Here is a 21,926-nt window from a genome sequence, read left to right as displayed (position 1 = left end):
TGTCATCTGTTTTTATAACACTACACCTGCACCCAACATAAAATTCTCATAAAGTCTATGTTTCCCTCTCTCATGCAAATGCTCCACAGGCAGCAGAAGAAAAAGGAACACACACATTCATACACACACACACACACACTCACACGCACTCTCCCACACACAAACACACAAGGAGAGATACATTAGCATTGACAAGGACAAAACTGACACTCACATATAATCTGGAACATTACAGAATATCACATACATAAGGAATCAAGGCACTCATCATAATCCATCATTGTTAACACATTACTTCTATCAAGATTTGCAGGAACTTCATGTTTCGATTCAGTATAATGTTGTAAGCAAGTAAATTACTGAGCACACACAAACACATAATGTTATTTTGAGGATGAGTGGGTGAGTGCATGTGTGTGTGCGTGTGTGGTGAGGGGGTTAAAATAGGTGCAGAGGACTCTATCCACTCTCCTTCCTCCTCTCCCTCAGCATGTGCTGCGTGGGAGGCTGAGGGCTAAGGGCACACCCACCTGAGAAGTTTCTGGACACCAGCATGGTGGTGAGAATGGCTCCCTGGAGGATGAGATGGAGGAGGAGAAAGAAGTGAGGGAAGTATAATCAGAGCCAAGACTATGGTTTATTTTAACAGGATTTTAGTTTTCCCTCGCTATTCATTTCTAATGGGACAGTAACATCTTTAATCGCCGTTTTTTCGGGCAGCACCACAGAGAGGATGTTTTCAACAGCTAGATCCAGTCAAATCTGAGTTTGTCAAACAATATCAAATCACCTATGTAACAAATTACTGGAGAGATGCACAAGAGTCCCTTAATGTATTCCTCAGTGCATTTCTCTGAAGAAGCCATGCTTCTCCAATTTAAATTCAATGTTTCCAGCAGCCACTTAAGAACTAGTCTGAATAAGGGCCTGATCGGACAGGAAGCAGAGTTTGCAGTGAGATGGGTTTCCCCCCCAGTTGGAGTCAGTAAGCGTTTTACACACGGCTAATGGCTGGACCCCTTGCATTTTGCAGCTCTCTGAAACTTAACCTCCGAGCAGAAACGCATCCAACAGGATTTGTATTTTTTCCTCATTGTCCAATTGGATTAATTGATAGGAGGGTGTTCTTTGGTGGTGATGACATCGTTAGCAGTTACTTGGAAACAAAAATCATTGAGACAGACAACAGCAGTTCTGGAGGCAATTGAGATTTCAGGTGAGTTGTTGTCAAGACTTTAAAGTGCACTGGTGCAGTGTGGTCTGACTCCCATTTTGCTACCTGCAAAAGACACAGAATGCGCTGTGATTGAATGAGGCTTAAATCTGACTCTAAAACTGGCTTTGGAGAAGAGTTGAGGGGAACCAGTAAAATAATCGAGGTCGGAGGAAGGAAGGTCACGAAACAGATTGACTGAGTACCTTGAGTTTTCGGCGAGCATTGAACTTGCGGAGACACTCCACAGTTTCCTGTCTGTGCATCATGGATGCCACTGTAGAGCGGTGCTGTAGGAAGAAAAGGAAATCATTATTGTGAGTGTGTTTTATGTCCAGATTCATTTATGCATCCGCCAACACCTTCTTGTATAATTCCAATAATCTTCTTGGGTCTGGTTTGGTGAGTGAGCAAATACTTACGCAGACCCATGGGTGTTTGAGGGCCTGGTCGGCAGTGATTCTCTTGGCTGGGTTGATGGTCAACATCTGGTTGATCAGGTTCTTTGCCTCTGGAGTCACTGTGTCCCACTCTGGGGAGGGGAACTGAGGAAACAGGAGAAACAGCAACAGTTGGAAAAGAATGGAAGGAGAGAAGATTGGAAACAGCACACGTTTCCTGGTTAACAGCTCGCATCGGCATGTTTCATTGCTAATCCACACCATCTGGGCTCCGGGTGTCAACTTAATTCGTCAAAATTATGCCGATATGACAACAGAACTGCAGAATTACTTTTTGGATCAACAGAACACATGCTTCTGTTCCAGGTCTTTAAATCATTAAAATTAAAAGTAAATTCCCTTCAAACAGGCTGCCTCAGACCCCCCCCCCCCCCCACACACACACTCTCTGCAACTGCAACGTGACTTGCTTTTCTGGAGACAGAGAGAGGAGGATATCTCTTCTCTGATTCTGTCTCTTTCTCCCTCCCTCCCTCTCTCACACACACATGCAGACACGCACGCACACACACACAAACAGAGACACACATATACACACCTCTGCAATGCGTCAGGGAGGCCCCGATAGGATCAATACTTTTGGACCAACTCTCAATTGGACACTACTAAACATTCAAAAACTGCTTAGCAAAGTCCTGCAGTGCACCCCTTTACAAATATTCACCTCGTGAATGAACGCACGCGCTCACACACACATACACACACTTACATCATATGCCCCAGCTTTGATCTGCTGATAAAGTTTGTGCTGATCTTCATCCCAGAATGGAGGATATCCAACTAACAAGATATAGAGAATAACACCTGACAGAAAACAAGAGAGCAGGTGAATGTGAGAGATCATGGTACAACACTTAAATAATTTTTCATTAAATTAGGAAATGTTATTTTCTTTCTATTGTACATTTCATAACAATCTTAAGCACAAAGAATGCATCATTAATAGTATAATATAGTAAATGAAACACATTAAGAAGCAATCATTTTTTTACTGCCACAGGTTCAATTTAGCCAAAGTTGAGGCTCTTGACTTACCACAAGCCCATATGTCCACAGGTTTGCCATAGGGGTCCTTCCTCAGGACTTCAGGCGAGAGATAACCAGGGGTGCCCGCAAACCCTGCCCAATGAAAAAAATATAATCAACAGATTCCTCTTATTAAATCTCTGGTATAAGCTATTATTGTGTGGTTATGTGAATGGCTCAGTTTATAGTGACCTGCTGGACTCTAATGCAAGACCAGATTATGTAGAGTCACAAGCAAATGGCCATTAATCATCTCGTCCCCACTAGAGAGTCGGCCAAAAGCTGGCAGCTCGGCTGTTAGCCAAGACCCAATGACCTTAGTATGAACTGGAAAATGTCTGTGAGCCTCTTAAGTAATGTTTGCACAAATATTCTTTGGCTTCCAAGCGGGCAGACGTATATAAACCCGCTGTAAATGAAAGAGGACCTGTTCAGCACTATGCTCAAGAGTCAAAACGGTCCAGCACTAATCACAGAGAGGGATTAACAGATCCAACACATTTGATGTGTGTGTGTGTCACTGTTTGTGTTTTCTTACCAAACCAAGCCTGCTGGTCTCCCTGTACTTCAATAGCTAGGCCAAAGTCTGCCAGCTTCACTGCAGCTCCCTTCATCTTACTGGCCAACAACAGGTTCTCAGGCTGAGAGGGAGACACAGACACACATGGTGAAGCAGAATGTAGGACAAGGGATCGAGACAGTGACAGACAGATAGTGACAGGCAGTATTCAGCAGAGGTTCTTGGAAATATTTATATTTGATGTGTTCGAAACAGCTCGTGCGGGGGTGGAGTAAAGGTGTGAGAAAGCGATGGAGAGACGGAGGAGGAAGGGAGAGGATGGGTAGTTGAGAATCTCCACAATGCCTTATATGGGCATGGGTTCGTAGCCATAGAAACCACTCGGGAGTCATTTAGGCAGCACTGCAGACTGCATGCTAAATGGAAAGTGTACTTAGCGAGAGGCAGCGTGTGCGGCAGCGTTCTAAATGGCCGTTGTTTGGGCAGCAGGACATAAAGGGCCGCAGTAAAAGCCCACTCAGGATAAAAGGGCAACAAATCAGACAGGCAGCGCTCGAGGAAATAACGTGATTCTCTCACACAAAGTGCGCAAACACACACGCAACCCGCCCACACGTCTGAGACATCCCTTGAGACTGATTTCTTTTCGCACTTTGCAGTCTTTCCATGAAAAGGTACATTTCGATACATATTATTATTACTGTCCTTAATACCAATAGTATCATCATCGGTTTACAGTGGGTTACGGAGAAAAATAATCACTACCTCTACTCTTTGCATTTGAGCCTATCGGCGAGTCGGGACATCGCAAGCCCCTCCCCCGCTGCTCCATGGGTGGTGTGATGTCACATGGGTTGTCGTGGCAACTCCTGAGGTTCACCTATGTCTTCACCTCCTCTCGGATAATAGACCCCCCCCCCCTTCACAAAAGTAAAAAGTGTGCATGTGTGTGGATGCACGTATGCGCTGTTCCAAGTCCTTGTCGTTTCCTTGCCAGTGGTGAGAGACAAACCCCTCCACGTGACCATGACTCACCATCTCTGTGGTCCGCATGAACACGCAAGCACGCATGTACACACAGACACACAGAGAGTTGCGGTCAAGGACAGACAGGCTGACAGATCTGGGCACAGATAAGAGGAATAGACGGTACAAACAGTAGATGGGAGAGAGAGAGAGAGAGAGAGAGAGAGAGAGAGACACGCAAGGGAAAAATAAAAGGGATGGAAGCAGAAATGCAGAGAGAGAGCTACAGAGAGCCATCTGTGTGTTGCCATGGCCACGAACAGAGGTGTGTGTGCGCATGTGAGTGTGTGGTTGTCACGGTAACGGGCAGCCACTCACCTTGAGGTCTCTGTGCACAATATCATGCTGGTGGATATGATTGACACTCTCCAAGATCTGACTAATGCAATGACTACGTTGAGAGAAGAGGGGACAAACAGAGAAAGACATGTCACTCACTGGCCATCATTACAAAAAAAAACATGCACAGTATTTGTCCGTCATGTATTTTATTGAAGCCTGGTGGATTATGGTCTGGTTTTAAAACTGATGCATCTCACTGCAGCACTTTTAAAAGGAATCGCTAGGAAGATAAAAAAAAACGTCACTCTTGATCAACTGATAGCGGGAAATGAGAGCTGCTGTACATTTTTAAGGGTTGCGCTGACCAAATGCTTTTTCAATCTTATTTCACAGACTGAAATTTGAACTTTATAGACAAATTATGTGTGAATAAATAAACCTTTAGATGTGGGATGCAGAACTGACACAATTAGGGAACAATATTTTGGGACTTTCAGCGTCAACGGCGGATATCTGGGCTTCGACTCTATACTCTGTCTGCCGTGCACTGACTTCTTTATTTTATCCCAAGGGTCGAAAGTTTCTCAACACGATCAAAATCTTGACAAATTCTACATATTCACATGTGGAATCTGTTGGTAAAGGTTACTGTTTTGTACCTTCTGTACCTCGTCACAGCTTCTTCGATGTGAGGATATGGTCATTTCTCAGAGTGAGAACACATTGCAATTATTTGATCAATTTACAAAGAAAGAAGGATGCATAACCATATACAACTATAAATTACCTGTTACATTCTAAATAAGAGGAAGTCAATGTTAAATTGCACAACAAACATATATTATACTAACCATTATATTTTTCAAAACATTATCCAGGTTCTGTAGTTTAAACAATCAATACAAAGAAACTTGTGTGGGAAGCCTTTCACCACACAGTCAATAAATCTCTATCCCAGTAGCAATTTAACTAATGTGGGCGTCAATTCAGCTGCCACTAATACCATTGCCATGATTTCTAAATTCTGAATAGCCAGCGTGTTTTCACACCAGTGTGTGTTACCTCACGATGGCCCTTTTGATGAGTTGACCTGCTTATTACCGTGGCGTAAGGCTCAACAATCCCAGTACTTGGGGCTTGTGTTCATGTCTCTGCCAAAGGTTAATGGGTCAAAGGTAACGCCCAGCTTGAGAAATTGTGGCCACACGGATCTTAAGCTTTGGTTTGTGTGTGTATGTCTCCAAAAGCCCCCTGTGACTAGGAACAAGTGAAGACCCCCTAATCCAATTGTACAACAGACTTCATAATCTGCAGACCACAAAGCCAGAGGAAATAAAGAAGGATACCACAGAGGAGGAAGAAGTAGAGAGGGAGGAGAAAAGGCATAAATGTCAATGTCAACCAAATGTCAGAAAATGAAAGAAAAATTGGCCCAGGATGATTTTACATAAGCCAAGGTGTTGTCTTCGAAATACTTTGTCCATTCAAAAGAACAAATCCAAATAAATATTTAATATGTCATAAAAAACTATTTAGAACCAGACATTTTGTGGTGTCTATGCCTGATAATAAATGTTCGAGGAGTGACGCATGGAGCCAAATAGCAAAGCGAGACAAGTATATTGATGCACCTGTTGACAAGCGCATTTGCTGACAAGAATACAAGAAAACCAATTACATCCACCAGCGTGTGTCTGTGTGTTCACATTTATAAACCCAGTGAGAATTCATACATTTAACAGGATTAAGGGGCATGTTTGCCGCAGTGAGTGTGTGTGCATGTAAATGTGAGCAGCAACTTCCATAGGAGACGCTCACCTGGCGTCAGCCTCGCTGTAGTACTCCCTGGCTACAATGTCTTCAAAAAGCTCTCCTCCTGTCACCCTGGGAGGGGAGGGAAGGAAGGAAAGGAAAGGTTAAAGAAAACAAGGTGAGGGAAGGAGAGAAAGAGAGAGAGAGAAAGACAGATGGGGGCAGGAGAGAGAGAAGTTGTTAGCATACACAAACAAAAACGCTGTCCCATGCATGGACAAAATGTCACTGTGCGTTTGTGTGCGTGTGCAGAATATACTCACAGGTCAAAGACTAGGTAATGGAAGCCTTCCTCTGAAATGCTGTCATGGAGCCTCACTGCAACAGAGAGGGGGGGGGGGGCAGTTAGACAGAACAAAAGACAGGACTCAGGCAAAATAAATGAAGAATTGCTGTTTTGTTTGACCGTTAAACCTCATGAACCTTAAGAGAAAAAGCAAAATCTAGATTATTTGAAGAGATGAATGGACCAGGAAAAGAATTAACAGTTAACTACGGATGTGACATATTGATTTTCTTCCCCCTCACCGCTGTGATTTAATGTTGCCTTCAGTGGTCAGGGGAATAACCACCAATTAATTAAAACACCACAATCTGATAACTGTCATTAAGTGATGAAAACATTTTGTTTGGGGCAGGATTAATAGTAAAAAAAAACAAAAAAACAATAAAACATCAGTCATACTTCAAATTTATATACCATAGGGATGTATGTCTGACAGCCAAAAATTAGCAACAGTGATTGTAGCCGGTCATTTGGCAAAGGAGTGCTATTTAAAACACAAGTGATGTGTTTGATGCTCTTCAAACATAGCACCTACTGTCTGTCACATGCTCATATTCACCGTGATCAACTTAGTATGACAGTTTCTTCTTTTACCATCCCTCCCTGCATTCTTCCAAACTTAACGGGTGACAGGAAAGAGCAGCACATGGATAACTGGGAGACACAGAGGGGTGCAATGTGCATTGAACGCCTCAGGCCTGAATCAGACCAGGTTTTATTGGTATGTCCCACAAACATGCAGCTCCGGCATCATCCTACATCGTGGTATTTGTGCAAATGTATGCATTTTTGTATAGTATCCCATTTATTTTATTAGTTTATAGTCTTTATACGAAGAATTTTAAGCTTTGAACCAGGCTGAACAGCTAAGAGAAGAATCATAACCATGAAACATTTGTGTCTTAAGTATCAATATTACCAATAATTTGGTAACCAGTGTAAGCAATCATAGCTGACGTGATTTTCACAGTTGTGGTAAACACTTCCACAGCAACAGCGAGCTCCACCAATCAAGGGCATCGCTATTTCACCAAAATGTGGGAATTGTAGAACTTCTCCTTGCCAATAAAACACATTTTTCTTAAGGCTTTCTTATGGATGGTTACAATATTACGGCTGATAGTCAATCTCTATTCAGAAAAAGAATGGGATTTTACTTCCAGCTCTATTCCTGTGTAACGACACCCTGATTGGCTACCTGGGAGCTAGTCGTGAAAGAGGCCAACAAAAACCTATGCAAATCGCACATGAAAAACTGTAGATGAGGGCGGTGGAAATCAACAAGAGTTTGTACCAGAATTATCTTCTAATTACTAAAGGAGACAAGCAAGTTCTTAGTCAAGGACCGAAAAAATGTAATGGTGATTACAGGGATGAGCTCACATTTCTAGTTAGACGGTTACTATCCTAGGCCTCCTGTCAATGCAACTCCACAGCAGCAGAATGACAAAGCAGAAACCAGAGAGCAGGATCCAGGCGTTAGAAGATGGGGCTGAGATACAGCTTAGGTTTAGTGGCAGGGGAGCCACAGTTATCGTTATGTAAAATGAATATCAGTTGTATAATAAGATGTAGTAGGATGGCCCTGCAGCAAGAAACAAGAGCGACTGCTCTTTCCTCCTCCTCCCATCTTTTCACTCTCCCTCCATCTGTCTCCCACTCCTCCTTCGTTCTTCTCTCCATCTGTCTCTTTTTTGTGCCCTCTTTTGTCCAAACTTTGAATGCATACGATGCCAAATATGTCAAAAAAAAGAGGGTAAAGGACAAGAAAGAGAGAAAAATCTATAGGGAGGGGGGGAGGAGAATAGGGAAACTAGGCAAGAGGCAAATGTGTGCCTGGGGGGACGGATGGAAAACTAGGACAGGAGGAAAATAGAAATAAGTGCAGTGGGAAAGGTGTCATTGATTTGGTCAGTTTTCCCCCTTCTGTGCCCTTTGACCCCAATCTCCTCAGGACACCTCCAGTAGAGCTGGAAAATGCTTTTCAACTTTTAATTATCAACATTGTTATATCAATTAGGACACTTGTAGGCCGAGAAATCCGAAAGGGTCCTTTAACCAGGAAGTGAAGAAAGCTTTGGGAATTCCTCATAAATCTCATGATCTCAGCACAGTCAGCAAGCTTCAAGCTAAACCAATCACTAACTCATTTTGGGTCTCAAGACAATATAGGTGATGTCATGTCCCTTTGTCATGATAACAAAAAATTGCAACCAAAGCTAGTAGTCTTGAGCTGTTCAACCAAGATAATGCCAGACATCACATTTGCATCACAACAGACTCGGAGCCTGTTCCTTGGAGTGCGGTATCTCAATCTATACGAAGCTGGCTCATTATACCATTGGTAAACTTATCCTGCACAGCTAGCGGGTTTACTTCAGAGGATCACAACAACGGTATGGACCAGTACAGGTGATGAACAGCTACAGTATGTATTCTGTAGGCATGAGCAACACTGTGAATACAAAATGACACCTTGCACATTTAGCCTTGTGAACAAAGACTCACCGATGTTGGGGTGCTTCAGGAGACGGCAGATACGAGCCTCTCTCTCAAGCTTCTGATGGTCTGAGGAGAGAAAAGTCACCGTTTAGACGAGTTGCAATCAGAGCAAGAAAGCATGTTTATACTGTTACATGGTAAAACAAGACTTTTGATAGATTAGTTGAGATTCCTGCAATAGGTGGGCAGACAAAATAACTTTTAAAAAAGTTTCTTTAAAAATATCTATGCAATGATGCCATTTCATTCATTAATGTATCTATTAACTTTTAATTTGCTTGGTAACAGAAGGCACAGACGAGAAACGTTGGGCAGGAAGAGAGAAGAAACTGAAAAGAGAACATGGTACAGATCATAACCACGAGGCCACCAGATGCCATTATCCCTTCCTAACAGGTATTCAACTTAATATTACTAACTTGTGTAATTTTCTTTGAACTTGTTATTTACTTGAGCATCAGTCACAAACAAAGAAAACCTTTGTATTTAAATACTTGCACTACAAGTATTTAAATAGGAATTTTTTGGTGTACATCAATGCAAATATTTTACACCATGGCGCTAACCTTTCAGAGATACAGTACGTCGAAGCTGAGCAGCTGAATTTGCTCCTGAACTGTAACAGTCACAAGCAGAGCTTGAGCAGAGAGTGTGTGGTTTTAGTTAAGGTTATTAACCAGTGAGGTCAAATTAATGAGGATGTGTAGTAATGGGGGCATTCGTTTGCATGTGTGTAAAGGTGTTTGTGTGAAGACAAGATCGGTTATTGAGCGTTGCAGTGTTTGCACTCCTGGCTGGGAGGCAATGCTAGCAAGAACACACATGCCCAGTGTCTAAACCAACATCCGTGTTTGAAGATTTGACTGAATCCTGTTGCTGTGAATGTGCACATGCATGAGTTTGTGTGAGATGTAAGAACATAAACCACATGACCGTGCGACGCTCCTCCCTCCCACAGTAGCCACAACTGTGCTGTTGAGGTCAGAGGTCGCTTGGGGTAACTAGTGAAGATCCAGATGTGTGTGTGTGTGTTATGACTGTAGTATAGCTTACTAAACCCCATAGCTCAACGGGGAGTGCAGCACACAAACTGTGACACAGACGCAAACAATGAGGCAGCCTCGCTAAGATTTGCATTCATTTCCCCAGTGCAGCAACAACGTCAGATATATTTCACATGCTGTTGCTGAGCAAGCAACCACCTTGACCAACTGTTCCTTTACAGATGCAATAAAGTATCTACAGACATAATATAAGAGCATGATGTTATAGGAAGCAGTGTCGCTTTCTGCAACAGTTTCAGTTTGTCATGTCTTAGCATAATTTCCCAAAACTTGTTCCCTACTTGGATGCGTTTTGAAGCTGACGTCAGCTGTTTTGAAGATCTCTCGTCTGCACTATAGCATGGTGCTACACTCTCCACATCTACCTTCCTCCCCCCTCCCTGTCGTCTCGCTGCAGGTATAGATTTCCCTCATCTGAGAGAGAGACCTGAACCTCCTACTTACACCAGTGACACAGAACGCACTGACAGACAGAGCAAAAGGAAGGAGGATTACATGGAACGTCCATTTGCTGGAAGAGGATAACAGCTCCCCTGTGTGCGTATGTGTGTTTGTGAATAGCTGACTACCCTGGTGCAGTGTCACTGCAGCACTCACTAATTCATTCAATCTCCTTATTTGTTGGTGCGAGAGTGTGTGGTAGAAGAAGACAGGAAAGAGAGGGCTGGAGGGTAATTACTGGCACTTCCTGCTGCTCTCTAATTGGCCATCTGCCTTGCCGTGGGGCGGGCCCACAGCCATCTTACATCAGCTGAAGAGGATGGAGTGGACCCAACACACGTGCCCATCTCTCTGCCACACATAGAAAGTCGTAAATTTCTCAGAGGATCCCGTTCAGTCGGTTTCAGGCCAGTTTAGATCCAAACTGGGATATACTGATGCAATCGAACACCGAATTAATTTACAGTTTACAGTTATTGATACCGTGGCAGTATTTTGGGTAGGGCTGCAACTAACGACTATTCTGATAATCGATTAGTCACCGATTATTGAAACGATTAATCGACTAATCGGATTATGAATGACACAAATTCTCAATTGCTCTTATTTAGCAAGCAGCTTTTAAATTTAGCTTGAGGTTGTTCGAGGCATGTGATGACTGAAAATAAAGGCAATAAATATTGATACTTCATTAAAAAAAAATGTCTTTTAATAAACTTTGTTTCATATAAGGGTACTGTTGACACAAAAGCAAAGACAAATCAAGTTTTTGTCCATTTAAAAGCAAGGACAGGCAAAGTGCTAATAAAACAAATAAATTAAAAATCAAGTATTCATTTTTCCTGTTAACAAAAATGACAGGGAAAGTAACAGCAATAAAAACATCAACAAACGAAACTACAGTCTTCTTCTGACTAAATAATTGTGATTAAAACAAGACATTGTCAGGCAATAGGATAACAACGCTTTTAAACTCGTTAATAAAAAGTTTAAACCATATTTTTGTAATGGATGCTAGAATCCTGCGCGCAGATATATACGTGTATATATAACATCTGACAGAGGCGAGTCCGCATCGTCTCCGTTACGAAGTCACACGTGCCTCCTCCTCACATGCGCGTGTCATGCTTCCATGGAGAGCAGCTCCGCTGTACAGATACTGCAGGTAGATTTTCTCGGGCCATGTTAAGAGTGAAGTTCTCCCGAACTTTTTACTTCCTGGTGCGCGACTGCGCGCGGCAGCGGACGCCGACATTGGTCCATGTTTCGTCGCTATTGCACATGCGCGACTTTCAGAGATAGGAAGGAAGCGAGATGGCTCACTCCTCAGGTACTTCCATCAGCACCTCCGGTAAAACGCCGTTTAGTTCAGCTGCGCGGCACGAGAAACACGCGCTATGACGTCACCAACGAATCATCGACGGGTAAATTCGTCGGCGACTATTTTGGTCATCGATTTTTGTCGACGACGTCGACTAATCGTTGCACCCCTAATTTTGGGGGGATTGTAGATTATCAGTGGGCATTTAAAAAATATGTACGATATCAAGTATTTTATTACCATGAACAGCACTAAATATAGGGATGCAATACCTTGTTTTACCTCTGTAATAGCTATTGTAAAACCGTTCATATGCACTTTGCCTAAGATACCTATTGAATGAATATATTTTTATTGTTTAACGTTTGCCAGCAGGTAGCTGCTTTCACTCAGTATTATTTTCCCTGGGTACTGTTTGGTACAAACACTTAAATTATACGTATTCAGATTGAGGAATAAAATGCTTCCAAATGTCTTGATTAAACTAAATAAGCTCAAATTCTTATTGTCAACACTATTTTGTCTTAATACAAAACAACCTTCATAAAAATCATGAAATATCTAACCAATCAATAAGTAAGTAATCTCTGCCTCTCTCCCTCTCTTCTCAATCCAGCTGTTATTACAGACATGCTGAGCCATCAACATCCCCCCCACTGGCTCTTTTGTAAAGTCATGACCTTTAGGCCATGAACATCATGGGCTTGTGAGAAATTGGGTTAATTAAAGGCTGCTAAAAATGTTGAAGAAAAAAAACAGCAAAAAACAATAACATTAAATGATTTTCCTAAATACCATACTTATATAGACATGTGTGGTCTAAACTGTCAAAAGCTCTGTCCCAAGGATGTATACAGTTACAATACAGGAATTGAATTTTAATAACTAAATGAGGTATTCTTGCTTCTGTAACAGAACCCAGAAGGTCTGGTTGAACTGGTTTTACTTTGGCTATCTAGAGCAAAAAGGAAAGCTCATCTAAATTATACTTGTAAACTTCCACGACACACCACCAATCCAGACAAAGCCCCAAGCCCCCCTTTTCTGATCAATGGCAGGAAACACACAGACGGTAGTGTGACAATTACACTGAAGCGCAATTCTGTTTCACTTCATTACTCAGACTGACAATCTTACTCATGCTGGCTGATATCAGTCGCAGTGGGAAGTTGGTATCTGTCGTTCGTACGAGTTGACTTAATGTTTTACAAGGTGATTTAAGAAACATGCTGATATCTCGTTTGACTTTAAACAATCAATTTTCATTGTTTTTCATGTATATGTCTCGGTAGCTAGCTACGTTAAAAAGGGACACCCTCTCCCCCAATCCTAATCTGGACGACAAAGGTGTCAAAATCAGCTGCTTTTACATTCAGGGAAAAATCCACCACCAAATCTTAAATCACGGCACAAAGCAGAGACACGGGCAGTGAGTCAGAGGTCTGAACCCTGGCATCACTCAGGGGAGATGACGGCTGAGTCGTCGTGATTTGGCAACGGTAATTATGAAACAGAGTTTAGCTGCGGGAGGTGAGCTTAGACCCAACAGGCAGGATTTGGGGACACTGCTGAACAATAAATAATATTAGTCGAGGAGCACAACTTAAATTATTTTCACTGGGACAATCATACCGCCCCAGGCCACTGAATGTAGGACACTACAACAATGTTGAGGAGGAAAAGTACAAGGGCAGCACATCAAAGTGGATAGTCTGTCTCAGTCTGACACACACACACACACACACACTTGCAGCAGACAATGCAGCAGCCATCTACTTTCCACAGTCACTTAAATCTACAACAAAATAAAACATAGCGCCCTTCTACGCAGGGAAAGTCGTAACACACCCAGTGCAGCAATATCTGCACTGTTGTATGAAACTAATAGCATGTGGAGTTTTATAGAATATGAACTCAAATATATATAGAGACAAGAAACATTATAATCAAGACCCTTGATTCTCTGGGTGACAGTCAGGTGCATGTTTTCTGTGAGCGTGGGAGTGCACACGGCTGCCCACTCCATCCACCTCCAACTGCTTGTAGGCTGGACTATCCCAGCGCCAACTGCCTACATCCATCCCTGACCTCCCTTTCTTCCTCGCTCACTTCCTTCCTTCTTTCATGTCCTTCCTTCTTACCTCACCCTCCCTCCCTACACCCCATCCTCCTCCCCCCTCCTCAGATTACTGCAGTGTTTACCAGAGCTTTGAGAGACTTACCCACCAGGCCACGCGTGAGGTCAGACTCGCCCCATCGGGCTAAAAAAAAACCACCCAAATCCTACCGGGCAAGCTGCCTGCTCACGCACTGGATGCCTCCATGTGTGGACAATGTTGTGTTTTGTGTGTGTGTGTGTGTGTAGGTGCATGTTTGCGTCAGACGCACGGCCTACAGCAATTCTTCGCTTCGCACAAAATCCCCCTTGTTTCCTCCTTCTCTCGGCCTATAGTGTCTCGCTCTCTCTCTCATTTCACCTTTCTTCCTTGGTGCAGAGTGTCACTGACCTCCTTGCAAGACTATACTGTTAAAAATCTCCTCCTCTTCGTACCCTGGCCGGGCTTTTCTTCTACCCTAGCAAAAACCCACACATATATGTACACAGGCCTACACTGTGCTTAGTACCTCAGTAAAGAGCCAGCAGTTTTCTGCTAAGCCCTTACTTTTCCTTGGTGGGACATTAATACCAGGATCTGCCCTGTGTGCACACTTGGATGGCCGGGGTAGAACAATAACGGCATTACAACACACTCACAAACGCCTCACTGACATGCTCTATTAGCTTACTATTAGTTTTCTCTCACAAACACACATCGTGAAAAAACGGAGCAAACAGGGAGGCGCCTATGGAATCCATGAGGTCTTAGTGGTTGATGAGATACATTTAGCATAAGTGGATTAGCCTCAATACGAACCAATCCCCCATCGCAGAAAGACAAAAGAAAGGCAGTGAGGGCGATTGGCACAGAGGTAATGAGGTAGTGTGCAGGTAAGGAGAACAAATCAATCCAGGTATGTGTGTGAATGTCAGGAAGGTGTGTAGCTCTTATTTGTCAGATATAAAAAAAAAAAGGAGAAAGCAATTAAGCATCCGAGTCTGGAGACAGGGGAGGTTCTGACACACTGAAATGAGCTTTCATCATTGATACGACATGGCACGCCACACAGGGCGAGTGCATGTGGGCATGAATCTATGCAGGGTTGCGCAGGGTTGTGAATACACCAAGGCAACAATTAACAAGATAACAGTATCGAGAGATCATTCATGTGCTGCCAATACTTATTGCTTTGTTTCCGTCCTGTGTGTGTGTGTGTGTGTGTGTGTGTGTCCAAGTCATGAGGAGCTTCTCAGGACTTTGGATCTATTAGTTGTCCAGCAGCTGCATAATGATACCTCAGAGGAGTGATTGAGAGTTATTCAATACAGTGTTTATGGACGGTCATTAAACCAACAAGAAGTTGCTGATTTAAACTCCCAACAGGCCATGATTGAATAGAATGTTTTACCTGCTACTGGAATTATGGGATTCTGGTTCATATGTAAACTTTACCAATAAGGCTGAGCAATCAATGAGATGAACTGCTTCATAGCAATATTGGGATTTCTGTATTAATAGGATGAGGCAGCTTGATCTAGTTCATTGGATTATTCCCAACGCACTTATGTCATCCACTGAATGCTCCTCAATACATTTCCAGACACTTTATTGAATACCAAGAAAGAGCAATGTTTGCAATTTGAAAATGTACAAAGCTCCTTCGCAATATGCATCACGAACAAAGAACAAGCACATAACTGTGTGTGTGCGTGGTGTGTTACCATACCTCTGGCAGACAGCTTCTTAGTGTTGATGATTTTTGCAGCATACTCCTGTCCTGATGACTTCTTTACACACCTACGCACCACTGAAAAAGCTCCCCTAAGAAGAAAGAACATCAAGATCCAAAAATCAATTCCATTTCACATGCTCTCCCTCTCACTCTCTCTCATAAACACAGACACAGTATGACATTTGAAACTGCATCCATGCGTGTGGCAGTAGTTTGTTTGTGTATGCTAACAATCTTCGACTTTCTCTCTCTTACACACACACGGACACAGACACACAAACAGGATTATCACAGCATCCGCAATACAATATGAAAACCTGAGCAACAATCACTTAAAATTACTTCTTCTCCAGCACGAGTGCTGGCACCCATGGGTTGAATGAATGACCATGCACTTTTGTTAATCTCTGATAGACACTCAATACAATGCAACCTATTGCTGTGACGGAAATTCAATTTCGACCAGCCATCTCCAAGAATGAATGGGCAGCATCAAGCACAACAATAGGCAACATTTAACGCATTCATAAGGTTACAATGTTCCGTTATAAAATCAGCTCAAGCAGAAAGGAAAGTGCTTAACACGTTATAAACCCACTCCTACTTGCAGAAGCGTTTCAAATTGACCTAAATGCTCCACATTTTCACCTGCTGGCTTCTATGGTGATGGTTCAATTTTGAGCATCAGAGGAGAAGGCATTACCTCTGCAAAGGAGGTTATGTGTTTATCTGTTTTTGTTTGTCTGTTATAAAGCAGAAATACACAAAACCTCCTGGATGGATTACCATGAAACTTGGTGGAAGGGTGCAGTATGGATCAGGGAAGCTAATCCATGTGCATGTTTTCACTTCTCTTTATCATTGCCAGATTTTTCTACATTTTCATTGATTCTCAGAGAATTACATGTGAATCTTGATTAAAAGATTCATTTGAGCATGTGCAACTCTGTGCAGATCAAAGTAAATATCTGGATCATTTAAATGGGTTGTCTCTGCTACCAATGAGTAGCTGAGAAAGGTAACGTCACCTTAGCAATAAGGCTTGTTTCAATCTGAGTGGACTGTTGGGCCTTGGCAGAGTCATAAAATTCTAGCTGTGCAAGATTTTTTTGGGTGCCTAAATCAGAGCCTGTACAAGCTGCAGTATCCGGCCCTCTTCACAGCCTTCCTGAAAAGGGAAGGCTGCTTTCTACCGAATGCACTTCTCCTGATCATACACGGAGGGTTGCTTCTCACTGCTGCACTCCGACCACTCCGCTCTCGGTTTCAATTATTTACCAGCAAATGAGAGGTGACAGAAGTGCAAGTCAGTGCTCGGACGTTAATAACCTATGACAGAGCAAAATGCATTAACAAGCAGGGCAGAGAGGAACATAAGCCGAGGCGAGCTGTCAGCGTGGAGGAGAGAATCAAGAGCAGCGGAGCCCTGTGATGCTCTGTGATCGTGTGGGTGGATCTGCATGTTATGCGTGTGCGAGTGCACTGGCTGTGGATTATTAGGCAGATAGTGAAGATGGCAGCTGGAAATTGAGGCTGGTGCATCTTTGTGGAGTCGCCCTGCCACCGCTGCTTTGGGCACAACCCGGGGGCGGGGGCGCTTCACCGGCCAAGAACAACAGATGCTGCCGCTGCTGCTGCTGCTGCTGCTGATTATGATGATGATGAAACAGAGGAGGCAGTGGCCCGGTTTTCTTGCCGTCATCAAAATACCGAGAAAACACGTCACTGCCTCCTGCACGGCAAACCACCAAATGTGCCATTGGATTAAAGCTGCATGAGGTTGTTCGATCAGCGGCCGCAGCTTCTGCACATGTATCGATCACATCGCGATCGGGCGGCCCGGCTTATGTGCGGGAGCCTGGCGCTGCGCAGACACACAAACGCAGCGCAATAACTTCCTCATGCACCGATCCAGGGGTACGTGACGTTACTCAACGCGGTTACACAAATCATCTGCAGCTGCTCGGGGGGGGGCGGTGGTGGGGGGAGAAAAAAAAGAAGGGTGATCGGCCTAGTTCGCTGCCGACCACAGGCTCCGGAGTGAGCCCGCACGGAGCTGTCAGAACCCCCGGGGGCCGGTGACATGTCTGCGGGGCTGCGCTGACGGCTCCACCGGTCACCGGCTGGCGAGCACCGGAGTGCCGCTGCATATGCATCGAGATTTTTTTTTTTTTTTTTTTACATTCGTCACCATTAGCGACCGGAGGGGGGCGGGGGAGGGGGGGAGAGAGAGAAAAAAAAAAGACGCAACGCTGCTGGGCTAACGCAGCTAGTTTATCACTATCGGCGTGCTAGCTAGGGTAGGCTAGTCGCGCTGCGTTAATGCGGCGCGGAGCTAGCTAGCCGTTAGCATCGGCGAATGTAGCCGGACTGCAGCAGCGACACACGCCGCTTCACGCCCGCTGACACACATCATTCAAATGGGGGGCTACTTCGTCCAGCTAGCTAACCGTGCTAGGTGGCTAGCGAGGAGTGCAGGGAGTGAGGCGAGGTTGCGGGGGTGGGCGGTGGGGAGGAGGGACACACACACACACACACACGGACACACACACAACGACAAGGCGGACACGGTGCACACTGGGCCGGCTGCTTACTTCCCGAGCTCCTCGTACAGCTGGTACTCGTCGGTGAACCGGGTGGAAGTCACGGGGGTCGCCATGGTCGCGGCGGTGAGAGAGGCGGCGGAGCCCGAGCCTTGGGGTACGACGGCTGGCTGGCTCTCTCGGAAACGGGGTCCGGGGAGGAGAAGGTGGTGGAGAAGAAGAAGAAGTAGAAGAAGAGGAGGAGAAGAAGAAGAAGAAGAAGCAGAAGGAGGAGGGTAGCCTAGCCTCCGACACTGGAGCACCGATCTGACAGGCAGGCAGGACTGGAGAGGAGAGAGGCGAGCAGGGGACGGAAAGGGAGGGGCTGGGGAGAGGAGGAGGAGGAGGAGTGATGATGGTGGTGTGCGTGTGCGCGTGTGTGTGTGTGTCTGTGCGGAGGGGAGGAAACCTCGCGAGAGCAGGCTGCTTCAGAACGAGACTCTGTGGTTCAGTGAAGTCACTGCAAATGTGGGGAGAAGGCGCTGAATTCTTTGCCTTGTTTAGAGCGGACGAACCCTCTGGTGGAGGAGGGTGGGGGGTGCAGCAGCATCATGCCACATATTGTGTCGCCGGCGTGCACGATCCGGCCGCCACGCGTGTGCACGTCTGGTAAAACGTGGCCGTGGTGACATCCAGTTCCTGTTTCTCCCCTCCTCGTTATCTGCAAAGAACACAAGAGATGCAGGAAAACCAAACATCACAGCGGCGTTCTTTACTGCACTGTTTGGGATACACCCCAAGCCTGGGTCACACCTCACTGCAGCAGAGAGGCAAACTGTGACACACACACACACTCACAAACACACAGGCTGCACAAGTCCACGCAAATGCAAACACACACACACACACACACACACTCACAGGCTGCACAAGTCCACGCAAATGCAAACACACACACACACTCACAGGCTGCACAAGTCCACGCAAATGCAAACACACACACACACGTTGCACAGATCAATATTTATTAATGCAGCTCTTACTCTCAGTAGAGTGTAGGCCTTTTCTGAACCACTGATTTTGCCTTTGCATTCAGGAGCATGTGTGTGTGTGTGTGTGTGTGTGTGTGTGTGTGTGTGTGTGTGTGTGTGTGTGTGTGTGTGTGTGTGTGTGTGTGTGTGTGTGTGTGTGTGTGTGTGTGTGTGTGTGTGTGTGTGTGTGTGTCTGAGAGCAGCAGGGATGATTAAGAGGGGTTACAGTGTGACTCGCTGTATCAGGTTCTCTTGCAGACCAGCATGCACCTATTTTTTCTTTTTTTTTTTGGTTTCGTTTTTTTCCACAGTGTGAGGGCCGTTGGCTGGGTGGCGCTAGAAGATGGTGTCACCCGGATCCAGAGTGCCTCGCTAAATGTTTAATGTGGCATGAGTGGGAGGCCATCAGAGGACAGGCGGGTGGGGCTGGAGGGAGCCCTCCCAGCTTCAGAGTTAGAGGCCCCGTGTGTGTGTGTGTGTGTGTGTGTGTGCGTGAGAATCCGTGTGTGTGTGTGTGTGTCTGCGGCACGGCGAGCAGCACAGAGACAGAGACGAGCGGAATGGTGATTTCACTCGAAAATCTTTATGCGTGGTTGTCGGCGTGGGAACACAAAGCCGAAGCGCTGCGAAGTTCAGATATTATGAGGCCGCGCTGTATCTGCGGTGTGCGAGCCAGCTGAATATGTGATGGAGAGCAGCGAAAGGAGGCCAGCATGTGTGTGTGTGTTCGTGCATGTTGGTGTGTGTGTGTTCCAAACGAGCACCGTGCAACGTAGGCTACTCGCCCTCTCCTGCCCTCCTTTTGCTACGTGCTCACCCCTGCTGCCTCGCCTCCTCTTCCTCCACCTCCTCAGCCTCCACACAAGTTACATAACGGTGAACTCCTCAGCCCTTTGTTATCTCACACCAACCACACACTGCGCCTTGCCCGCCCGATGAGAGACACCGAGAAGCAGAGGAGGGAAGAGGAGGGAGAGCACAGGAGGCCGAGGGAAGAGAAAGTGGGATGGTTTCAGCAGAAATCGGCGGAGAAGAGAAAGACAGCGATGCTCCCATATTGGAGTATGATCGTTGTGTACAGCCGGAGTTGTTGGTTGGGCCCTAGGACTATTACACACCATTCATCTTTCAACTGTGTGCTACAAATTAGAGTCTGACTCTCCTCTCCAGCTGATAGTGACTTAGCAGTGACATGAGAAAGAAGGGCAGAGACGCATTTGCAATGGAAAACGCACATGAAGATAGCAGCTATCCACATGTTCCTTTGCCACCCTGTTGTGAATAACTCACTCAGCACTTCTTAAAATGGCAAAAAGATGCTGATACTCTCACGCTTTACCTGGGCTCATAGAAAATTCTGATTGGCAAAAGCTAACAGAAAGAAATGGGCACAGTTACCTTTTTAGGATATGATTAGAAAGTGTAGTTATTTAATAGGTTGAATGGCAAAATGTTTATAGCATTTGTCTTTTTGCATGGTGTCAGTTGAAACTTGCGGAGGAATTCATTCTATTTTCCTGATGCAATGTTTTATATTGAGCCGAATAATAGAGATTTTATTTTGGCAAGTTGTTATGTCCGTTATCACCATTGAAATGAACAAATAGAAAACCAGTTTATTCAATCTTTCGAACTTAAACACATATGCCAAACACGTGAACAGTAATGAGGCAAATTAACTTTAATTTCGACATAACGACATTTACGATAAAAAAAATTCTTTGCAGAGAAACCAGGTAGGATGAACGCAAATTGTTCTTACTTCACTCTGCACCAAAGACTGTTCATAAAAAGCTGTGCACACAACGTCCATTACGCAAACAATGGAGACGTGACAGGGTGCTGTTGAACGGTTTGAGGAGGAATCACAAGACAGAGTAGCTCTGGAACATGACCACAGGCCAAGCAAACAGGCAGGTTTAGAACGTGTCCTGCGCTAGTTGTTTATAACTCCATGCCTTTTGGAGGCATGACCTCTGTGGGAAACTCTCTGTAGGCAGAATAGACTTGTGCAATCAGCGCTTCACTCGCTGTCGAACATGTAGAAATGACTTTTTCATTTCTCCTGACTAATGAGGGTGAATACGCCATCTGTTACATCATCACAACCGAGAGGGTGCACGGGGCCCAGAGCTGAGTCATGACTGTCCTGTTCCCTCATCACTGTTTTGGAGAAATACTCTGAATGGAGAGGGAGAGGGGAGAAGTGAATGAGTAACACTCCTTGTTGCTTCTGCAGATACTGTTGTGATGCCCCCCTCCCCCAACTGCTCAGGAAGTCAGTCTTTCTCGGTTTCTTTTTTGGCAGCAGCATCCATCCAGGGCATTAGTGTGTGTGTGAGTGTGTGAGTGAGTGAAAAGTGGTTGGTGCTGCAGATGAAATGCCGTGAAGTGCTCTCACTCATCTTGGCCAGAATAAATAAGTGATGGTAAATTTCTGAATATCACACTCTTCTTTACTTAAGGGCACCGCAACTAAGAAACTATGATGTAAAGAAATATATATATACATGTAAGTATAGTTGAATGATAATAAATATAATAAATCTACTAAATGAAACATAGTAAATAAATAATACACATAGTAA

The 21,926-nt window shown here is 44.7% G+C and overlaps 1 protein-coding gene across 5 annotated transcripts in view; it reads right to left on the bottom strand.

Annotated features, from left to right (window-relative positions):
• The window catches only part of camk2g1 (calcium/calmodulin-dependent protein kinase (CaM kinase) II gamma 1), a 33,075-nt gene extending 14,414 nt beyond the window's left edge, over positions 1–18,661 (bottom strand). For all 5 annotated transcript variants that reach the window (XM_061095114.1, XM_061095110.1, XM_061095112.1 and 2 more), the window contains exons 1-12: positions 18,380–18,661; positions 15,780–15,874; positions 9,135–9,194; positions 6,604–6,658; positions 6,347–6,412; positions 4,565–4,637; positions 3,239–3,341; positions 2,710–2,793; positions 2,384–2,478; positions 1,636–1,758; positions 1,420–1,503; positions 531–573 (exon numbers count right to left, since the gene is read on the bottom strand). In XM_061095114.1, the coding sequence (XP_060951097.1) occupies positions 531–573; positions 1,420–1,503; positions 1,636–1,758; positions 2,384–2,478; positions 2,710–2,793; positions 3,239–3,341; positions 4,565–4,637; positions 6,347–6,412; positions 6,604–6,658; positions 9,135–9,194; positions 15,780–15,874; positions 18,380–18,444 (946 nt within the window). In that variant the 5' untranslated portion in view covers positions 18,445–18,661. The remainder of the gene's footprint in view (positions 1–530; positions 574–1,419; positions 1,504–1,635; positions 1,759–2,383; positions 2,479–2,709; positions 2,794–3,238; positions 3,342–4,564; positions 4,638–6,346; positions 6,413–6,603; positions 6,659–9,134; positions 9,195–15,779; positions 15,875–18,379) is intronic.
• Positions 18,662–21,926: the final 3,265 nt, after the last annotated feature.

Source organism: Limanda limanda, chromosome 21, assembly GCF_963576545.1.
Source record: "Limanda limanda chromosome 21, fLimLim1.1, whole genome shotgun sequence".
Taxonomy (NCBI): Eukaryota; Metazoa; Chordata; class Actinopteri; order Pleuronectiformes; family Pleuronectidae; genus Limanda; species Limanda limanda.
Note: the sequence above shows the minus strand (reverse complement) of the source record. Positions and strands in the feature narration are given on the sequence as shown.